We start from the raw sequence: 19,146 nt of genomic DNA on the forward strand, positions 1-19,146 counted from the left end.
CTCACAACAAGAAATATTTCTCTAGACAAGATTTGCCACATTTGGTCTTGTGCATTTCTTTTTCCTTAAATTAGCCATTGGCAGCTTGTGATGGTTGGGCAATCCATTAAAAAGAAAGGAACTTTCCTTAGGTTCAAAACCAAGCAATTCTCACTTGTCACAAACAGAGGATTTCCTTTCCCCTCTTGCTTAGAATTCCATTGGTTTGCCCATTTTCACTGTTAAAAGACTGAGTAAAGAAAGCTCTATCCTTTTTTTTTTTCCTGCCAGGCATTTATTATGTAAAAATAGATCTCCATCCAACCATAACAATAAATCTCAGTGAAAAAAAATCTATAAAATAATAGTTCTATGTCTAAATGTACCCATTTCTAGAATTGCTTTGGTCTGTTGCTTCAGATAAATTCTATGTATGTTAGAGAAAATGGAGTAAACTGAACACTGTGCAACCTCCACCAATTCTCAGTCCTTCTGAAGGAGAGAAGAAGGACAAGGAAGACTTTAAATTCCCTTTCAAAATATAAATGAACACTTCTTTTACAAACTTTCTTGGAAGTGTTGTATACCCCAAACAAAATATTCTTGTGCCAGGACCCCAGACTTCAAGTGGCCAATGTATGAACTACAAACCATTGATTCCTTACATTTTCTTATGCTCAGTAGAATAAGGAAAGTGTTCCTTTAGCCAGGGCTAAACTGCCTTTATGGGAATAAAAGCAGGAAATCATCTCACAGCGTTAATTTGCACTGAAAGCAGACTTTGATTTGGCTCAAGCCAAGACTCCAAGTCATCATTTTCAGAGTGAGTTAAACATTTACCTCACATTTTACAGAATTAGGACTGGGGGACAGTACTCAGAATCCATGTTCAATTTCACTTTAAAATCCAGTTTTCTTCCGAAATGGGATTCCTAACTGATGGAATTCCCTACATTGTCCCTCACTGGGATGAAGGCTCACACAGGGAATGATTAAAGCTGCAAATCAGCCATCCTACTGGCTCTGAATTCTTGCGGCAAGTATGGCTACAAAAAGGGAAAAGGGGACCTTTTAAATAAGCATGAGTAATTAATTATCCCAGAAAACCACTGATTGCAGCTGGTTTAAAAAATGAAGGTCAGATAGATGATAACAGACTGGTCTAGACCTGAAGTAAACAAAGAAATATGAATTTTTCCAAAAGAATCATCTCCCTATCAGCAGGAAGATTTATACCTGGTGACAGGTAGATTAATGTCATTTCTATTTCAGAGAGATGCAGCTATGATGAACAACACAGAATAACCCAAAAATCTCTGTCTCAAAGAGATTTATCCTCCCAAAAAGGATTGTAACATCTTTCTTTTATGTGAACCACCATTTTTACTGACTAATATGGGTCACTCTGGTGTTGCTATGACATTTTAACATCGCTCCAGGGTCACTGTAAAACACTGACATTCAGCAAAAATGCCAGTGTGATACATTAATTTTATTACCTGCTATAACCTCATTATATTGTGATGTAACTTCCCTCTGGATTCCCAAATTCACTTAAGAATCCCTAATTCAAAATGCAAGTGTTCGTAGTGAGGTGTATCTGGAATTCAGTGGACTCAAATATCTCAGGAGTCAAAAAAATCCCTTTTAAAATCCAGTTTTGTTTACATAAATAAGGTTTGTTTTCCTGGCACTGCAGGCACAGAGTTCCTGAAATGTGGCAGGAACTTCAGGTTTCTCAGTGCAACAGAGGAATCAACTTCAGTGCCTGGGTAGTGATGGATGCCAGGGAAGATCCATTCCTCTGAGCATATTAAAATCTAGCTCTTTCCATTTTAGATCTAAATCCTCATTTATGCTTCTCTTTGCCACTGAACTCAGTGAAAATTGACATTGAATTAATTGTGAATGCAATCAGGCCACTGGAACACTCCTGGAACCCAAAGAAAGACAAAGTTTCCCATTGAAGTCAGACAATCCTAGACAATAATTAATTTATAGAGATTATTTCATTGTGCCCTAATACCAATGGTTATCAAAAAAATAAAAACCTGCCCACATTTCTCAATACAAAAAAAACCTAAATATCAGAGTCCTTCCAAAATTATCTCTATTTCAACAAAAAGTAGATCACACTCCCCTGTTCTTACTGCAGGCTAAAATTAGATTTCTTTCAGGGAACATCTTTTGAATGCAAATACGTAAGCAAGGGGGGAAAAAATACCCGTGAAAAGAAAAGGAACAGACACTTCGGAAGGGTTTCAAAATCTCTCAAGTGGCCACCTCCCTGCAGAGCAGCTGCTGTCTCCATACTCTTTGTGAGTTACATTAGGGGCAAGCATATGGTGCTGAGAGCTGGCACGGAGCACTTCCTTCCCTGCACTGCTCCAGCTCAAAGTCTACATGCCAGGAGCAGCCTCCTTGCAGATTGTTCTTGACAATCCCTTGCAGAAGCTGCTGCCTCTGAAAGTCCCTGCTGTGCTGGAGCTAAATTTATTTCTCGCTGAATCCTGCACTTCATGGCACCTGGAAAACAAGGACAGCCTGATGGGGTTACTCTGGAAGGATTCTCTGGGAACAGCTTCGGTGACTCCTGGGAGGACGGAACCCTTGGAAGAGGGAAAGGCTTTTAGCTGGGATTTAGCGAGGGGAGCTCCAGGAGGGACCTTCTGCTCCCCACAAGTCACCTACAGTCTGTTCCATCACCTGCTCGGAAGGGACTGAGCCAGGATCTTCCCCCAGTCGTGACCCTTGCAAAACTTTTTCCAAACATTTCTCCCAAGCCTTTGGATTATTTATCAACAACATTTCAATTGCAAGCAGCTACTCACATGTCAAAGAACCCCCAGACAGATGTTTAAAAAGTCCTGGTTCCAACCAGCAGATCGAAATGGGTTTCTAGGTCAAAGTACAGCTGCATCACCAAGGCTTAAAAATACCAATCCAAAGCCACTATTGACCTGACACTGAATTTGGATTACAAAGGGAATTTTCAGAATTGTTTCACTGGGAAATAATTGACTAATAAAAGGTTTTAAAAAGGAAGATAAAACTTAAAGAGACGCTCAAACTTTTAAAATTAGATTAGGAAATAATTCCCATTTTTACCATAACTCTTTATTAAACCTCCCTTTTCTCACTGCCCCTTCTGATGTGAGAAGAGAGGATTCTGCAAGCAGATCCAAGAAGTCCTTCTAAATTAAAATTTTAGTATTTCACACATAATTTGTTGTCTTAATTTGTTGCATTCAACTCTCCTGTGTTCTGCAGGTTGAACTCCTCCTTTAGAGTAATGATGACTGTAAATACTTGAATTTATTAACATAAAAAATGAGCTTTGCTAGAGTATCGTATCACTATTGAGTGTTCTATTTCAACCCAGCATCACAACAGGAAAACAAAAAAAAATGTAATTAAATTGCAAAAGATTTCCACTTCATACTCTAATTACTCAAAAGATAAAATGGACCAGGATGTGCAGGAATTTTCTCTGCATAATCAAACATGATATATGTAAAATTTAAAATAACCAAGAGCGATGAATGCTGCTCAAACCCGTGATATATTTATTTTTAAATTTCTAATACTGTAAAAAGAAGAACTACTAAAGAACTGTGGTCCTGTCAGAGATATTCCCTTGTTACGTAAATCCAATCAATAGATTCATGTAAGGCATCTAAAGCAAGATTAAAACATACTAATTTATAACCAAATGCTTCAGCTCTTTGTAGATACAGCTTCCTTCAACAGACTTCAAGCTAAAACAACAGAGATTTAGAAATGCCTGTTTATCTTGGAGAAAAGCTGCAAAATGAAAGGGGTGAGTTCTTTTTAGCCAAGGATCAAGAATCCAAAACTTTATTTAACTAAATAAAGTTTCCCATTACAAAATGGGAAATGGTTCCAGAAGCTCTGTTGGCAATAAGGCAGCAGTGAAATAAATACCAGCTCTCAGCTGGTTTAGTTTGTATTTCGAATTTCTCTGGGATTCTGGTGCCAGAACAATGGTTGAAGCCCAGCTGGCAACCAGAAATGGAGCCTCTTGCTCACTACCCCTTCCCCCTGGGATGGGGAGGAAAATCAGAAATATATCAACCCCCTGTGCTAAGAGCTTCCCTTCAAACCTCACAGCAGCTGTGCACCCTAAAAATGCTGTGAATTTGTTTCCATAAGGTCTCTACGTAGGAATAAAAATCAGCCTTTCTGTCTGTGTAGACTCTGATCTTTGCGGCCTCGAGGACAGACCTGGAATAACATTTTTGATCACAACTTGTCCTTGCCCAGTTTGGAATTTTCAGTGGTGTTTCCATGCTAATGATGAAGAAGTTGCCTGTGTTTCACACAGAGCACGATGCTCTGTGGTACCACACAGCAATTTCCCAGCTGAGAACCATCACTGCAAGGCACAGGGCTGCTGAAATTCAGTTAAAATAAAGTCCAAAGTCACTTTGAATTGGGGTCAGCAGAAGGAATTGGAGAAGAACAGTTATGGACTTGAGGCTGGTTGTGTAACCTCTGTGGCACCAGGAGACCCAGACTGCAGGACTTTCACACTGTCCTGAGCTCACTCACTGCCTTTAAAGCCCAACGTTTCAAACATTAAAGCTTTGATGGCTTTTTCTACTCTTTTGCACAGTGCTGAGTAGGTTAACATAGGTGTTCCCATCCACTTACATTTACTTGTTCATCAAAAGTAAATTTATCGCCTTTTTACCTTCAGAGGATTAAAAGTATTTCTACACGGAAATGACACAGATCTCTCCCTTCATTTCAATTCCCAGGAACGAGAGGTCCATAACCCTTAAGGACAGCGAGCTTCTGAATCCCTGACTTTGATCAGTTTGCACCATTTTTTGGGTCCAATGGTTTCACTTCCTCCTTTGAGATCCCCAAGGCTCATACACTTGGAATTTGGCTCCATCTCTTGGGAAAATGGCATCAAACAAATCACCTCAAGTTCTCGCTATTTGCTCTAAGCAGCCACCACCAAAAGCCTCTCAAAACCAAGGCAATTTACTCCAAATCCTGGCTAACAGGTAAAAAATTGTCAGCTCCTTCCACATCTAGATAACCAAAAATGAAAGCACAACGGAACATGCAGAAGAGATGTAAATTCTGAACACTGGAATCAAAGGTGTAAACAAGATTACTTCATAATAACAAAGTTATACACTGAGCTGTTGCTCTAGTGACTGGTGAGGCTCCTGAATTACCCCAAGCTGAATATCCCTCATGCTTATTAAACCCATTTAAATATCAGGTCTGCCCAAACTTCCTTGGAAAAGAGTACCAGAAATTTTTCTCTCATTACTCTCTCAGTTTAAGAGCCAGTTCCTTTGTGCAGCAGCCGAAATTACAGAATTATCCAGGTACAACTGGCACAATCAGCTCTCCCATGACAGTTCCAGGATGTTCAAAGGCTTTCTGCCTGAGATTAGCTGGGATGCAGGGTAATGATTTCATTTTTGGGAGGATAATTATTTAATGGTTTTCCCTATTATCTGAAGGCAGAGCTGACCACGATGCCCAGTCTGAGGCAATGCTGGGGCACCACATCGTCCTCCCGCTGGTGCTCGAGGTGGGGACAAGTTTGGTCAGCTATAAATTGATATAAAAATGGAGCATTTCAGCATCTTGCCTGCAACTCCAGCAAGGCAATAATCCCCTGCAAGGGGGCCAGCTGTAATTATGCAATGGATCAGGGTGACATTTCCCAGCAGCAAAGCTGAGGGAGCAGCACTGATGTGGCTCAGTGAATATGGACTTGTGCTCCTTTCAGCTCACAGAACAGGGACAAGGGAAAAAAGGGATACAGCCCATGAATTCCCCCACGAGTGATTCTGAAAGAAGGGGAAATCAAGCATGAAGAACAGACTGAGAGGCTGGTGTGACAGTCCCCACTCCCCCTCTCACTGAATCTCACGTATTTTTACATTCACAGAGAGTTTTTTAATAAAAACCCCTTAATTTTAATAGCAAATAATTTAATTGTCCATTTAATTTGAAGGATGAATTTGCCTTTGATTCATTTAAAAGAAAAAAGGCAAAAAAATACTGCCACAAACATGAAAATTGTTGGTTTTTCTCACTAGTTTAAGATGGATATGTCTGCTTTGTACAAATTAAAAAAAAAAAATAATAAAGAGTTGTTCAGGGCTGTGTTCACTTGGGTTTTGAATATCTGCAGGGAGGGAAACTCCACAACTTCTGTAAGCAACCTGTGCCAACATTTGATCACCCTCACCACTAATTAAAGCAAAAATTTCTGTTTCTTTCAGGTTCACAACCAGATAAAAAGAAGGATAGTTCTAGCAGAAGTAGTTAACAAAGCTAAATTTAACCACATTTATCTAAGTAATTAATTTTATTTGGACCAGAGCAGGGTTTTCTGATTTTAAACTATGAAAAAAAAAAAAAAGATAAATTTTAAAAATTAAGGATATCTATTCACAAAGTCCTGCACATGTAATTTAACAATACTATTCAAAGGAACCAAGCACTGACAGAGGTGTTGCATTTATACATCACAGTTCAGCAGAAACTCCATAACCTAAAACTATGAATTATTCCTCCCTATCTCCCAACCCATTTTGATTCTCTAATTTGAACTTTTTCCTTTGGTAATAAATAGCCTACATTTCAAGATCCAAATAATTAAAACAAAAGGCTGGAAGTCTTTTCATTTAAAAAATAAAAATCATTTTGAAAAATCTCTCCATTCCAAAGGACAATAATTTGTGGCTGGATTTAACCAGAGGTACACCAGAGCACAAAGAATGGACTCTGCCTTGTTATGCCACTGCTGATTAATTCTTAGTTATGATTAGGATCCTCCAGCCTTGGTGTTTCCAGATGAGATTAAACTGAATTTTACTGGCACAGATTCCTTCTCCACATTTCCCCCAGAGGAATCTTGGCATATTTATTGCTCTATAAGATATTATTCGTCTGTGTTTAGGGACCTTCCAATTGTTATTGATCAGACCCATTCCTACACTCCATTAAAATGTGCTATTTCATGATAATTTAGCTCTAAATTTGGAAAATTCCCTATTCCCTTTCCAAATATGGTCACTAAAACCTGCACTCTTGTCCTTTTGTGCAGCCCCAGGGAACTGGAGATTGTTGGATTTATTCTGGTGCTGCTCCAGCTTTAAGTGCAACAACAACTGTTGACAAGTAACCTATATAATCAAAGTAGACACAGCAATTGTTATAAACTCACTTTAATTAACAACTAATTTACTTTAAATATAGTCTAAGTCCAAGGTTTCAGTTTGAGTTTGCTGGAAAGAAAGCCACAGCATTTCTGCCCCATTACCAATACCAGCAGAACCCAGACCAGAGTGACAAAGGGACAATTTTTAAACCAAACTGGTTAAAATTAAGAGCAGATGAAGAGATTTTATCAATTTCTAATTATTTCTTCCACATATTTGGCAAATTGTCATGCACAACAACCGAGCTGAGCATTTCTCATTTCAAAAGAGAAATTGCACTTAATGGCAGGGCTGTAATTGGTGCCTCCTTAATGGCACCCAACAGCTGCTACCTTGGGTTGGATCTGTTAAACTCAGGTTTTACTGCCTGTTAGTCCTAGACCGGCTCGGTGAGAGCTGCAGACAGAGAAAACAGGACACAAACTGCCTGGGGTGGAGCTCATCAGGTAGGAAAAGCTCAGTTCCAAGGCAACATCTCCAGTTTAAAAAGTGAATTTCCAAATTAGACCCAACACTGGGATTTACATGGGGTTGGCCAACATGAAAAGCATTAAAGCATCTGCTTTAGGGCTAAACATCCCCTTTTAGATTTAAGGAAGCAGAGATACATTTTCTTCAGTCTAAGCACCATCTGTTTGTTTGGAAAATGCCCTTTGAGCCACACTAATACACACTTCAGTCATTTATCAACAGTTTGTTCCCTCACATCTCAAGTCATTCTCCCACCAAGCCAATGGTAATATTCAATTATTCTGACTATGTGATCATCAGGACTCCTCACCCTTTATTAACTACTTAACTCTCTTAATCAAAATTAATCACATTTTTTAAAACACCTCCACTGGTAGTCTGAAGTGCATCTCATGCCTGTTTCTGCCTGGCTCCCATACATGAATTTCAACCACAAAGCGTGAAACCCATCATCTACTTCATGGTATCTACATACACCCACTCTCATTTCTATTTGCATGGCCTTCTCTATGCTTTTTAACTAATTAGAAGTGGAAAAACCAATCAACCAAACCTCCCCTCACAAAACAAAAAAAAAAAAAAAAAAAAAAAAAAAAAAAAAAAAAAAAAACAAACCAGAAAAACCCAGTGCCACCATCTGAAAAATGTGAGCTGTGTATTTAATGATAGAAAATGAATGACTTTTACATGTGTGCATCAAAAACCTGAGCTTCCATAAAAGAAAGAGTATTTACAGGTGGCTGATCTGTCCCTCCAGTTTTCCCATGCAGAAAACTTATCCATACTCTGAATTGTCTATTTTTCTATTAAATACACCAGGTAGGAAAACTAAATTTCTAGAAAGACCAAACCAAAGCAAAGATTGATCCTAATACTCGCTGCCTTTCTGGTGGCACCACAGCTACAAACAATTTGTACAGTCGAAGGAGCTAAATTTAGTGAGTGCAAAGCAAATCTAGCCACATGAAAAAGGAAGTTTTTTCACTTGATTGAAGCTCCTGATTATAGCCCATCATAATTACAGATCTTCTCTGTTAATAGTACTCATTTCCAGGGTAAGGAGAAGGGTTCTTCAAGCACCCATCTCCAAAGGAGTCTAAAAACACCAAGAGCAGATATTTCACTGCTGACACAAAATGTGCTCCTCTTTACCAGCACACATCAGCTGGAACTATTTTTAAATTGGTTTTGGTTTGTTCCATTTGGGGTTTGGGAGGCAAATGGATGAGCTCAAGTGGATATAATCTGTCAGAGCGATGCCTAGCTAATATTTTCTCAGAGGGATTTTTTTGCATGATTGGTGGGATAATGTTTGGGATTCATTCTAAATCCAGTCCTCTGGCCAGGCTCTCTCCTTGTCAGGACACCAGGAATGATGCCTTGGCTGGGCAGAGCAGCAGACGGAGGCTGCGGCCAATTTGTGCCTGATTATTCATTCAGGAGGAAACGGGACAGCAGTGATGGAGAGCTGGAACATCCCGTGCTTCTTTAGGGAAAAATTCTCCCAGAAAATCTTGTTCCTCACCTCCTCCAAACACTCAGCCCCTGTCACTCCAGCACTGAGCACTGCCAGCCTTTGGAGTGAGGGGAAATGGAAGGGGACGGAATAAATGGAAACCACCGAAAAATAACAGTGGCATAAAAAACCCGCAGTGGAGCTGTTTAACATGCTCAGGACTTTCCTTCGGTGCTATGGCCAATGAGCCACATCTTCTGCCCAGTTCTCATCCAGAATTTCCCAAGGATAAGATGTCCTAATGTTCCCACAAGGACTCGCCAGGAGCCAGCCACGCTCTACTGCTCTGTGTGTTTGCACTTGCACACGTAAGGCAGGCTCACAGATTTATTCCATTTATCCCATTCCATTTCTTAAGGCAGGTTCACAGTATTTATTCCATTTATCCTACATTTTTCCAACTTCTAGAAGCTTCATTTTTCCATGCAAGGTGTCTGCAGAGCAGCTCTGTCATTTTTTCAGTGATGCTAAGGGACTGGATGGCTTTGACTCTGTTAAAATAATGCAGCAGCCTTTCCTTTGAAAAGTTCCTGTTTGCTCTGCAAGACTACAGCTGGGAAAAGGATTTTGTGGAACACATCTCCTGCCTCCTCCCTGTCAAAGTGCCCCTGAGAACCTGGACCCATCAGTTACTTGCCTTTGGGAAGTCAGAGCCCCCCATGAATCCCTGGTAATCATTCTCCAGGATCCCACCCATCCTAGAGATTTTGCTGGCTCATTCAGAACCATGTCTAAAAGCAGAAAGGCCCAGGATTTTTGGACACCTTCCCACACTCGTAAATAACCCAGAAAATGATTGATTGTATCCCAGAGGAGCCAAGAGCTTCACACACAAGAAGAGAAAACTGGAAGCTTGACAGGAAAATGGGCTCTACCTGCAGGAGAAAGCAGGAATGGGAAACTGAAGCATAGATTTTACTTATCATATATTTAATACCAACTTTCTAAGTTAGCTGTGACTCAAAAGATATATAATATCTTGCTTACATTACCAGAAAATTAATAGATCTTACGAAGTGCAAGGTCAGTCACAAAGAATAGCAATGAAAGTTAATTTAAATCCTTGTTCAAGTCTGCAAAAATTCCTGCCATTTATTGCTCTGAAATCAATGCATTTTCTGTCATAGACTTGATTCCTGATCCATTGTACTTCAGATTTTGTACCAGTTGAAGTTTTTAGGTGATTGTGTTGCTTGGATTTTTTCCCCCAGAGGAATAAACCACACTGGAGCTCAGAGAGTAAAAAGAAAATATACTAAAGCTGCATTGTATATAAAATACATATTTACACAACACAAATCTGAAAGGAAATTAATTTCATCTTTCATTATGAGGTTATTCACCCACCACATTGATTTCTAATCAGCCTGTTTGTGTAGCTTTGATTATAAAAGCCCCACCATATTCTGTGAAATTGCTATTAAATCATCACCTTGGAAGGTATTGTCTTCCTGTTCCTATGACTGAGAGCACAAAGAAAACCAACATTAAAACGAATGTGCCTGAAGTTATTGGTTTACACCAACTCATGGAAAAACAAAAGCTCCCATCAGGAAAACATTCTCCCTGAGAATATTTCCCAAAAGGTGTCAACTCCACATCCCCACCACCACATCAATCAGCTCCAAGGTGTGATGGCTCCACCTCAGCAGGGTGTCAGAGGCAGGAAAAGGAGTCCAGCACATTAAAAAATCATTCATTGTGCCAACATATCTTTTTTAAAAAAGCAAAAAAAAAAGTCCTAAAATGCTCAGACAACAAGAAGCAATATTTATAAATCCAGATGAAAACACTGGAGCACCTTGCAGGAAACAGTGATTTTTAAAGCCTGAACTTGGGGAAGAGCTGGAGGTTATCCCCATAAGTGAATCTTCCCATGCCAGGACAAGGTGAGGGCAAGATAAGAACACGAGCACAAGATAAATAACAGAAAAGAAAATCCTATGTAAGGTAAAAGGAAAAATACTTGTTGCCTCATAGCAAGTTAAAAAACTAATTTACTCCTTTTCGTACAAACAACAAAAAAAAACAAAACTAATGTATTAAATGATATTATCATAGAAAAAAGCTTCCAAGTGATTTTAGACTGACTAAAACCTTGCAGTGATTATTGGTGCCAACAGGAATTAGTGGAATCTGCAGTTACAGAACTCTGAAGGCAGAGAAGGGCTGGATGAAGGAGGGAGGGGTTTCTTACCGTGGATTCTGTCACGTGAGGAAATGTGAAAAAACAAAGGTGACGAGATGTGATGAAAATGAAGAAATAGAATTTAAACTTTTAGCGAGTATGGGAATAATTTGTCAAGCAGGATTACTTTGTTTGTCCATCTCCTTTTCCTCTGTCCCTCTGTTGCTGGGGCAGGGCAGTCACTGCTCTCCTTGGCAGAGAAGTTGGCAGGAACACAGCAGGGAGCTGCTGGTGCCCAGGTCCTCCACAGTTACAGCTCACTGGGGAGAGACGAGCTCTGTCCCAGCACATTTATCCCTCGTTCTCTCCCTCCAACATCTGTGTCCCTCTGCAAGGAATCCCCCCTTTCCTTTGGCAACGAGGGCCCCAAATCGCACAGCCTCAGGTACATGGATCAACACCACGAGCAGAGGGACAGGATGGCCCTGCTCCCATCCCTGCTCCCAAATCTCCCTCTCCTGCTCCCAAATCCCCTCTTCCTGGGCAGCTGACTCCATTCCACCCCTCACAACCTGCACAAAAATGAGATTTCATTAAACCCCAGTGGTTTTTTCTGCAAAACAAAGCCCCCGTGCCAACGGCAGCAAGAGCAGGATGGGATAAGGGCTGGCCCAGGCTTTCCACACCCTTGCCTGCCCTAAACACAGTTATTTCAATTATTTAGGGAGAAAAATTGTACTTGTACCTCTCATTCTGCACCACTTCAACGGCAAGTGATGTGTGAAGATCATTACTTTCTGCTAATTACCACTCCTAGAAGCACAGACAATTAACTACATCATCTATTATCCCTAATAATTATTATTTACACAGTAAATAGGCTGGACACTATAGGTTGGGTTTTTTCCCTGCCTAATTTATCCTGAGAAAATGCTTACCAAGGGCTTTATAAAAAGTTGGAAAGAATGTGTTGTGGGGGATTTTTTGGGTGATGATTGTCTTGCTTATATATAGAAAGATTCTCTGGCCTGCATTGTCTGTTCCCATCCATAATTTATAGCTGCTCACACAGTTTTGTAACACTGGGAACAAAATACAAAAAAATATCAGATTAAGATATAAATTTACCTAAAATGGGAATTATTTTGCCTAGGAAATAAAACCTCCTACAAAGTATACAGATTTTTAGAAATCTGTTCAATCAATTTTCAATCAAATCGACCAAGTTTTTCATTTTAAATGGCTCAAAGGCACCATTTAGCTGGAGATACAGACAATATTTCAATGCTCTTCAAAAACAAGAGCACATGCAATTTTCACAAATTTCCAGACCAAAGCAGCTGATAAATGACTTGCAGCACTATCCACAAGTTGTTTGATTCCTGGGATGCCCTTCCTGATCTTAATCTTCCCTCCTGGTGCCACCCTGAAAATCATACACTGATTTCTGCTAAGCAGATTTTCCTCTGTATTCCTCCTGGTATCCCATATTTAGTAACTTATTGCACCCCTAAAGCTGCAGGAACCAAACTGCAAAACCTGCAGCAGTTTCATGAGTCCCTACAAGCTCCCTTGCTCTTTTTCAGACAGGGAACAAAATGAGCATCCTGGAATTTCTCTACCAGTTCCTCCCAGTACAGTTTTCTGAGCCATTTTCTGGATGGCTTTAGTAACTCAAGGAGAGGATTTTAGCACTCCAAATGTATTCCCCAGGGACAGTGCAGGAAGGTGATTCCAGCCTGTTGCTCCTCCCTAATCCAAAACCAGTGACACCAACAACAAGCTGGTCCAGTGCCATTACATGGGCTAAGATGAAAAAATTAATGTTTCTTACTGTTTACTGATTTCCTGTCTTCTTATGTGAGGATAAAACCTTCCACAGCCCTGTCCTTCCATAAAATACCTGTCAAATAACACTTCTCCTCCTCCTCACCATCCTTAAAACACAGATTATGAAATCTTGACAGAGTATCTGAAAGGAACATTTACTTTTGAGCACTGCCTGAGGAAAGAAAGCAGAGATAAACAAAAATTCTGAAGGATGGTCACTGCTGAATTGTCACCAAAATTCCCCAAGCCCTTCTGTGCTAACACTAGCACTGCAAAGCTCCCTGTGGACAGAGCTGGGATCTGTGTGCAGCACACAGGATGCAGAAAAACAGGAAAAAACACACTGTAAATAAAGGAGCAAAATGTGGGGAACTTGTGCAAACTCTTTTGCTGCCAATTCAGAATTTCCTTTCCTTTCCTTTCCTTTCCTTTCCTTTCCTTTCCTTTCCTTTCCTTTCCTTTCCTTTCCTTTCCTTTCCTTTCCTTTCCTTTCCTTTCCTTTCCTTTCCTTTCCTTTCCTTTCTTTCCCTTCCCTTCCCTTCCCTTCCCTTCCCTTCCCTTCCCTTCCCTTCCCTTCCCTTCCCTTCCCTGTTTTCCCTTTCTCCCCTCAATTTGCCCTCCCTACAACCCTGTTTTTGGGGGCCTCACTCCTTTTTCCAGTCTCTCTTTGTTCCCAAAACTCTGTCACAGGCAGGTCAGGCTGGACTGGCCACTTGACCACCTGATAAATGACTGATCTTCTCCAAAGACTTCAAATCAACAGCTGGAGCTGCCACTTGTGCCTTGATGTCAGTGGCAGGGAACAACAGAAGGAAAAGGCAGCATTTAGGCCATGCCAATTACTCTGTTGTCACTTAAATTACCACAAATGAAAGCTTTCCTCAATCTTTACTTATTAAATTGCTTTTACCGCTTCTGTGCCCATTTCTGTTCTCATATTTTGTGTCTGGAGTGGGTTTTTTTAGGATCTGTTTTGACCCGTTGTCAGCAGCGATGGGGGAACTAAGCTGGATGAAACAAGAGATGATTTGAACCTCCAAGTTCAGCAAAAACAAATGGCAAAATAATCTGTATTTCAACACAAGAAACAAAGGGCTTGAGAAGAGGTTTTCAGTAAACCATACCTGAGAGTAAAATTATCTTTGCAATTCCATGTGCCAAAATAACTCGAAAAGGCAGTTTGGAGGTCAAAAGCTGTTTCCTTATGGTTCTCCTTGGAATAAAAAAGGGAATTCTAGGGACATGTAATAGCTGTTTCATTTAGCAGAGTGCCCTTGGCAGACAGCTCTGCTGCTGTAGCCTCAGGACACAGAAATTCCCTGATTTTCTGGTATGGCCTAATCTGATCTACTGGGGCTTGAGCTTTTGTAAAAATACAATTAAAGAATCTTTCCTAAACAGTCAGGGTCTCCTTCTTCCTTTCCATTTGCAAAACATGACTTCAAATAAATACAGAGACACAGAAATATATAGAGAGAGACAGAAAAAGGAAAGGTCTGTGCTCTGTCAGATGAGAATTAGGGAGCCACAAGCAACTACTGTTAAAAAGGTGACATTTCAATCCTCCTTCCCATCTCTAATAACTTTACACATTTATGTGGGGTGGGAAAATCCATAAATATACTTCCTACACCTCAAGTTTCGAAATTATTTGGTAGGGAATTTCCAAATATCCATACTCCCCAAAAATAACTTTAAAGTTATTTCCAAAAAGGCCTTACTATAACTGAAAGTGGTGAAAATCTGAATGGTGAAAGGAAATGGCAGTAATTTTCTGTTGGCTAAATAATATATATATGTAATGATTGAGACAATTTTTTTTGTCAGATTAAACAAATTTTAAAAAGTTAAGATTAATTCAAGTATTTGATGACTGAAATTTAGTCTTTGAATAAAAAATAAATGAATCTCTAAGAAAGAAGCATATTTTGCACTTTGCACAGCTTCTCAAAGGCTGTTCCTGACAGGAACATTGTGTCTCCCAGCAATCCAGAGAGCTGTGCTTGCTTGGCATGCAAATACATTCCCCCAAATAAAAAGAACCTTCACCTGGCTACCACATCCACATTCCCAGTACCAGCAATAGATTTGCATCAGTCTTATTTTCCATTCCTTTCACCCTTTCAGTCCTGTAGAATGTAATTCCTTCTTATGGTTTTTATATATTAAGGGTTACCTACATGCTCTGCCTTTCAGCTGCAATAAAATTGTCTATGCTCTTTGTGTTTTATTTCATTTACTCCTTTAGGTTTTATCCAACAACGGCCTTTTCATCCCAAAACTTTTCCTGGGTAACATTCATAACTCGATGAATATTTACTAACATATAGACCAACATATTTTTACTTTATTTCCTGCAGGAAAAGGGAGGGAATGTGGAAGGGAGTGAATATTTTGCACTTTCCTGTGACATCTCTTCCTTCGGTTCAAGGTTTGCCACCACACTGTGCCACACTCTGTGCGAATGCACCAAATCACAACCAGAACAGCACTGAAAAACTCCTCCTGCAGACCCAGAGAGCCACCCAGCACAGGCAAAAGGAGCTTTTTCTCCCTCAGCACCCATCAAGCAGCAAGTGAAAAGTCTGTGTTAGATCCTCACAATAACAGTTCCGGCTGGGACTTTTCCACTGGTACTGAAAATCCCTCAGCCAAACACTGATTGTGGTGTCTCCTTAATCAGGCACATCACACCCAGCCAGCAGGAATCACACCCTTGTTGGAAATTAAAAGAACAAATACCTTTCTAATTAAAACTGAAATTATGAAAGCAAGAGCTGAGCAGAGGAGTTCAAATCAGTGGTTTTGGTGTTTGGGGTCTCTGTTTCATCACCGCTCCCTGATATCCAAGATCAATGTGCTCCTGCTCCAAGTGCAATCAAAGCATTCCCAAATTGCAAATTTTGCTCTCGGAGTGGGAGTCTTTGCAGTCCCCATCACAGCTCACAGGCAAAAATGTATGAAGCCTGACTTTATTTCCACGTGGGAAAGCCATCTGAAACAGGAACTCTGGAAAGAAAGGTCTGCTGGGGAGCAGCTCCACACAAAAGTTGCTCTGAAGCTAATGGGATGCAAAATCAGCTCACCCAGCAACTTAATCTTGGAAAGCATTAAAAAGAGCTATATTTAATGGTGCTATTGTTCAGCTGGAATAATTTGTGTTTAATTTCTCAGGGAAATTCACATCTTTTAGCCAGAGTGCTGATATTATTCCCTTTTTATACTTTTATCAATGGTTCAATTGCCCCTTAATCAAAAGACAATGCAGGAGGGAATATTTCTCATTCAGCAGAGCATCTTGACTAATTTTATGGTCCCATATGTGATCCCTCTGAACAGAAGTTCACACAAAGAGCAATTTACAGCACACACGTAACTGGAGAGCTAAAAATAGAACATGCAAAACTCAGTCTTGACGATAGAACCCTCAAAATGCCCTTTGGGTTTCAGCTGATATTCACAATTTGATTAAACATGCTCTAAGAATGAGTGCATGAGTGTGAGCTCTGCATTAGCAGGAAGGAAAAGAATTCTGTGTATTTCATCCTGGAAACAACTCCCTCAGGTAATTTTTACTGTATTTATTTTTGATGCTAAATGGGCTATGGAACTATATCTTGTGTCTTAAAGTTCAGCTTAAGCTTGCTATGAACAGTGAATAAAATTATGTCCCCTGAGGCTGGAGCTGTGATTCTCATGGAATCTATATTGTAAAGTTTTACCTCATAAGATCTAAAAGATCACCATTAATTTTAAGCAGATTAGTTCAAGTAGTCACTGATCTGCATCCAGAGGATTTCACCCATTTATCAGTTGCACAGGGAATCTATGCAAAGCTAAAAAAGCACTGAAATGGAGAAATATTGACTCTCTTTAACAGGCACACTGAATTAATTTCAAAAAGGAGCAATGAAACTGAGCAAAAAAAAAAAAAAATTACATTGAGACCATTTTAGAACTAGTATGGACCAGAAATGTCTCAGTAAACCACAAGAAAAAGAATATTCAACTTAATATTGCAGATGTGGAAAGTCTGATGATTTCCCATTCAGAACCCCAAATTTACTCTGGGATTCAGAGGGGGTGAGCTGGTGTGGAAGCTGAGCAGAAAACCTTTGGCACTGGTTTTGATCTCAAATTGAAGAGCAAAACATAAAACTCTGTAGAAGACTCTGAGAACTGAAAATCCAACCCCCTGCCTGCCCTGCTGTTCCCTGGGAATGAAGAAAATTCTGCTGACACTGGGAATGTTCTCCCAAAGCTCTCCCAAAGTCAAACTCCGTGCCTTGTCTTAATCCTGTGTATTCAGGATGAGTTTTATTCTCCAGAAGGAAGCACCTAAGCTGACTTAGGCTGTAACAACAGTGAAATAACCAAGGTGTATTTTCCTCTCCCCAGCAATAAAAAGTTACATTGCTTTGTGAGAGCAGGAATCACCCAGCAATAGCAAACTGTTCCTGTTGATTTTGAAGTGCACAAATGAAATTCAAGGAGCTGCTGCCATAAAATTCCCCCTCTGAGTTATCATACAGTATTTGTTTCCTGCAATTGGATTTTAAAAGACCACTTTTAAACCAAACATGAAGTACATGCCTGACTTTATTCTGCAGCTCAGCACAGACCAGAAAAAGGACAATACACATATTCATAAAGGGGAAAAAAAAAAAAAATCTATTTGTTCAGCAACATTAACATTCAGCTTGACCTTTCAAAGAACAAATCTATTGGAATTGCAAAAATTTTCAGTCTCTTAATTAGCTCTGTACAGAAGAATCCAATGCCACAAGCAAACAGGGTATTTCCATTCTGGCCTCCTGTACAGGGTGAATAAAATACTTCTGGATGTAACTCACTTGAATCCAGAGTGAATAAAGGCCATTAACCTCACTGACTGAACCAATCCAATTTGTGCTCTTTGAGCATTAATTGAAATTTCTTAGACACACAAAAATCATTTTGCACATATGAAGGCTCAGTGAAAACCAGTGGTGTTATCACACATTTGTGTTACCAAATTTATCTGCCCCAAAACAGGGCCACTCCAATCTAATGACAGCAGAAGGCTTTTAAATGTCTCATGGTCTTGTACTCTTAAGTGAATCCCTGTCCCTGAAAAAAACAATAAAATACACAGTTTTTAGAGCACCTAGTCTCATTTTGAGGACCTCAACAGCATTTAATGCTTCATCATGAACAAGAAGATGTCAAGGAATTAACACTGCTCCAAAAAACAATTACACCTCTGCAAGGCTTCCCTTAATTGACCAAAAAAAAGCCCCACCCACTCACCAGAATTTTTGTGGTGTAAGCACTGTTGATGGCAATTGCATTGACCAGCAGTTCCATGGTTTTGGCAGGGATGGAATCGGGGTCAGGGATCTCCTTGTAGTGGACGTCCCCCACGTAGGCCTGCACCACGGTCATGCGGTTGGTGGTCAGCGTGCCCGTCTTGTCCGAGCAGATGGCCGTGGCATTGCCCATGGTCTCACAGGCGTCCAGGTGCCGCACCAGGTTGTTATCCCTCATCATTTTCTGAGGGGAAAACCCACCAAAGCCCAAATGAGAAACCCTTCGAGGCTGGCTTGGACAGGTTTTTAGTCACAAAAAGCAAAGCAGCACAGGTTTAGTCTTGCCGGTGAGAACGGGAAGTTCCCTAAAGCTGAGCTTTGGTGGGGGCCAATAACCCTAAATCCCAGTTACAGACAACCAAGCTGGGACTATCCCTGAGGTAGTTTTGCCTTTGATAAACTAAAAGAGTTGCATCATTTTCCTGCAGTAGGTCTGCATTTTAAGGGATGGCTGGAACAGCCAAGATTAGCTAAAGGAGACAGAGGTAACAGCATTTTTTAAAATATTGTCATTTTAGGAAACATTGGGGGATTTTTCTTAACACCACTTGGAATGCCAGGATATTATCTCGCAGCACATCTATGGACCACACATTTTGGGGCAAAAGCAAAAGGGAAAAAAAAAGGGGGGAAAAAAAAGGGTGTCAGAGGGAG

The 19,146-nt window shown here is 40.2% G+C and overlaps 1 protein-coding gene across 11 annotated transcripts in view; it reads right to left on the reverse strand.

Moving 5' to 3' along the window:
• Nucleotides 1-19,146, reverse strand: part of ATP2B2 (ATPase plasma membrane Ca2+ transporting 2) — a gene marked incomplete at both ends in the record, with an annotated part of 158,148 nt that overhangs the window by 47,474 nt on the left and 91,528 nt on the right. For 10 of the 11 annotated variants that reach the window (XM_082288990.1, XM_082288981.1, XM_082288989.1 and 7 more), the window contains one exon: nucleotides 18,434-18,676. The exons of the other annotated variant lie outside the window; for it this stretch is intronic. In XM_082288990.1, coding sequence (XP_082145116.1) covers nucleotides 18,434-18,676 — 243 coding nt within the window. The remainder of the gene's footprint in view (nucleotides 1-18,433; nucleotides 18,677-19,146) is intronic. 11 annotated transcript variants of the gene reach the window in all.

The sequence above is a fragment of the Coloeus monedula genome (assembly GCF_965178545.1).
Source record: "Coloeus monedula genome assembly, chromosome: 11".
NCBI classification, from domain to species: domain Eukaryota; kingdom Metazoa; phylum Chordata; class Aves; order Passeriformes; family Corvidae; genus Coloeus; species Coloeus monedula.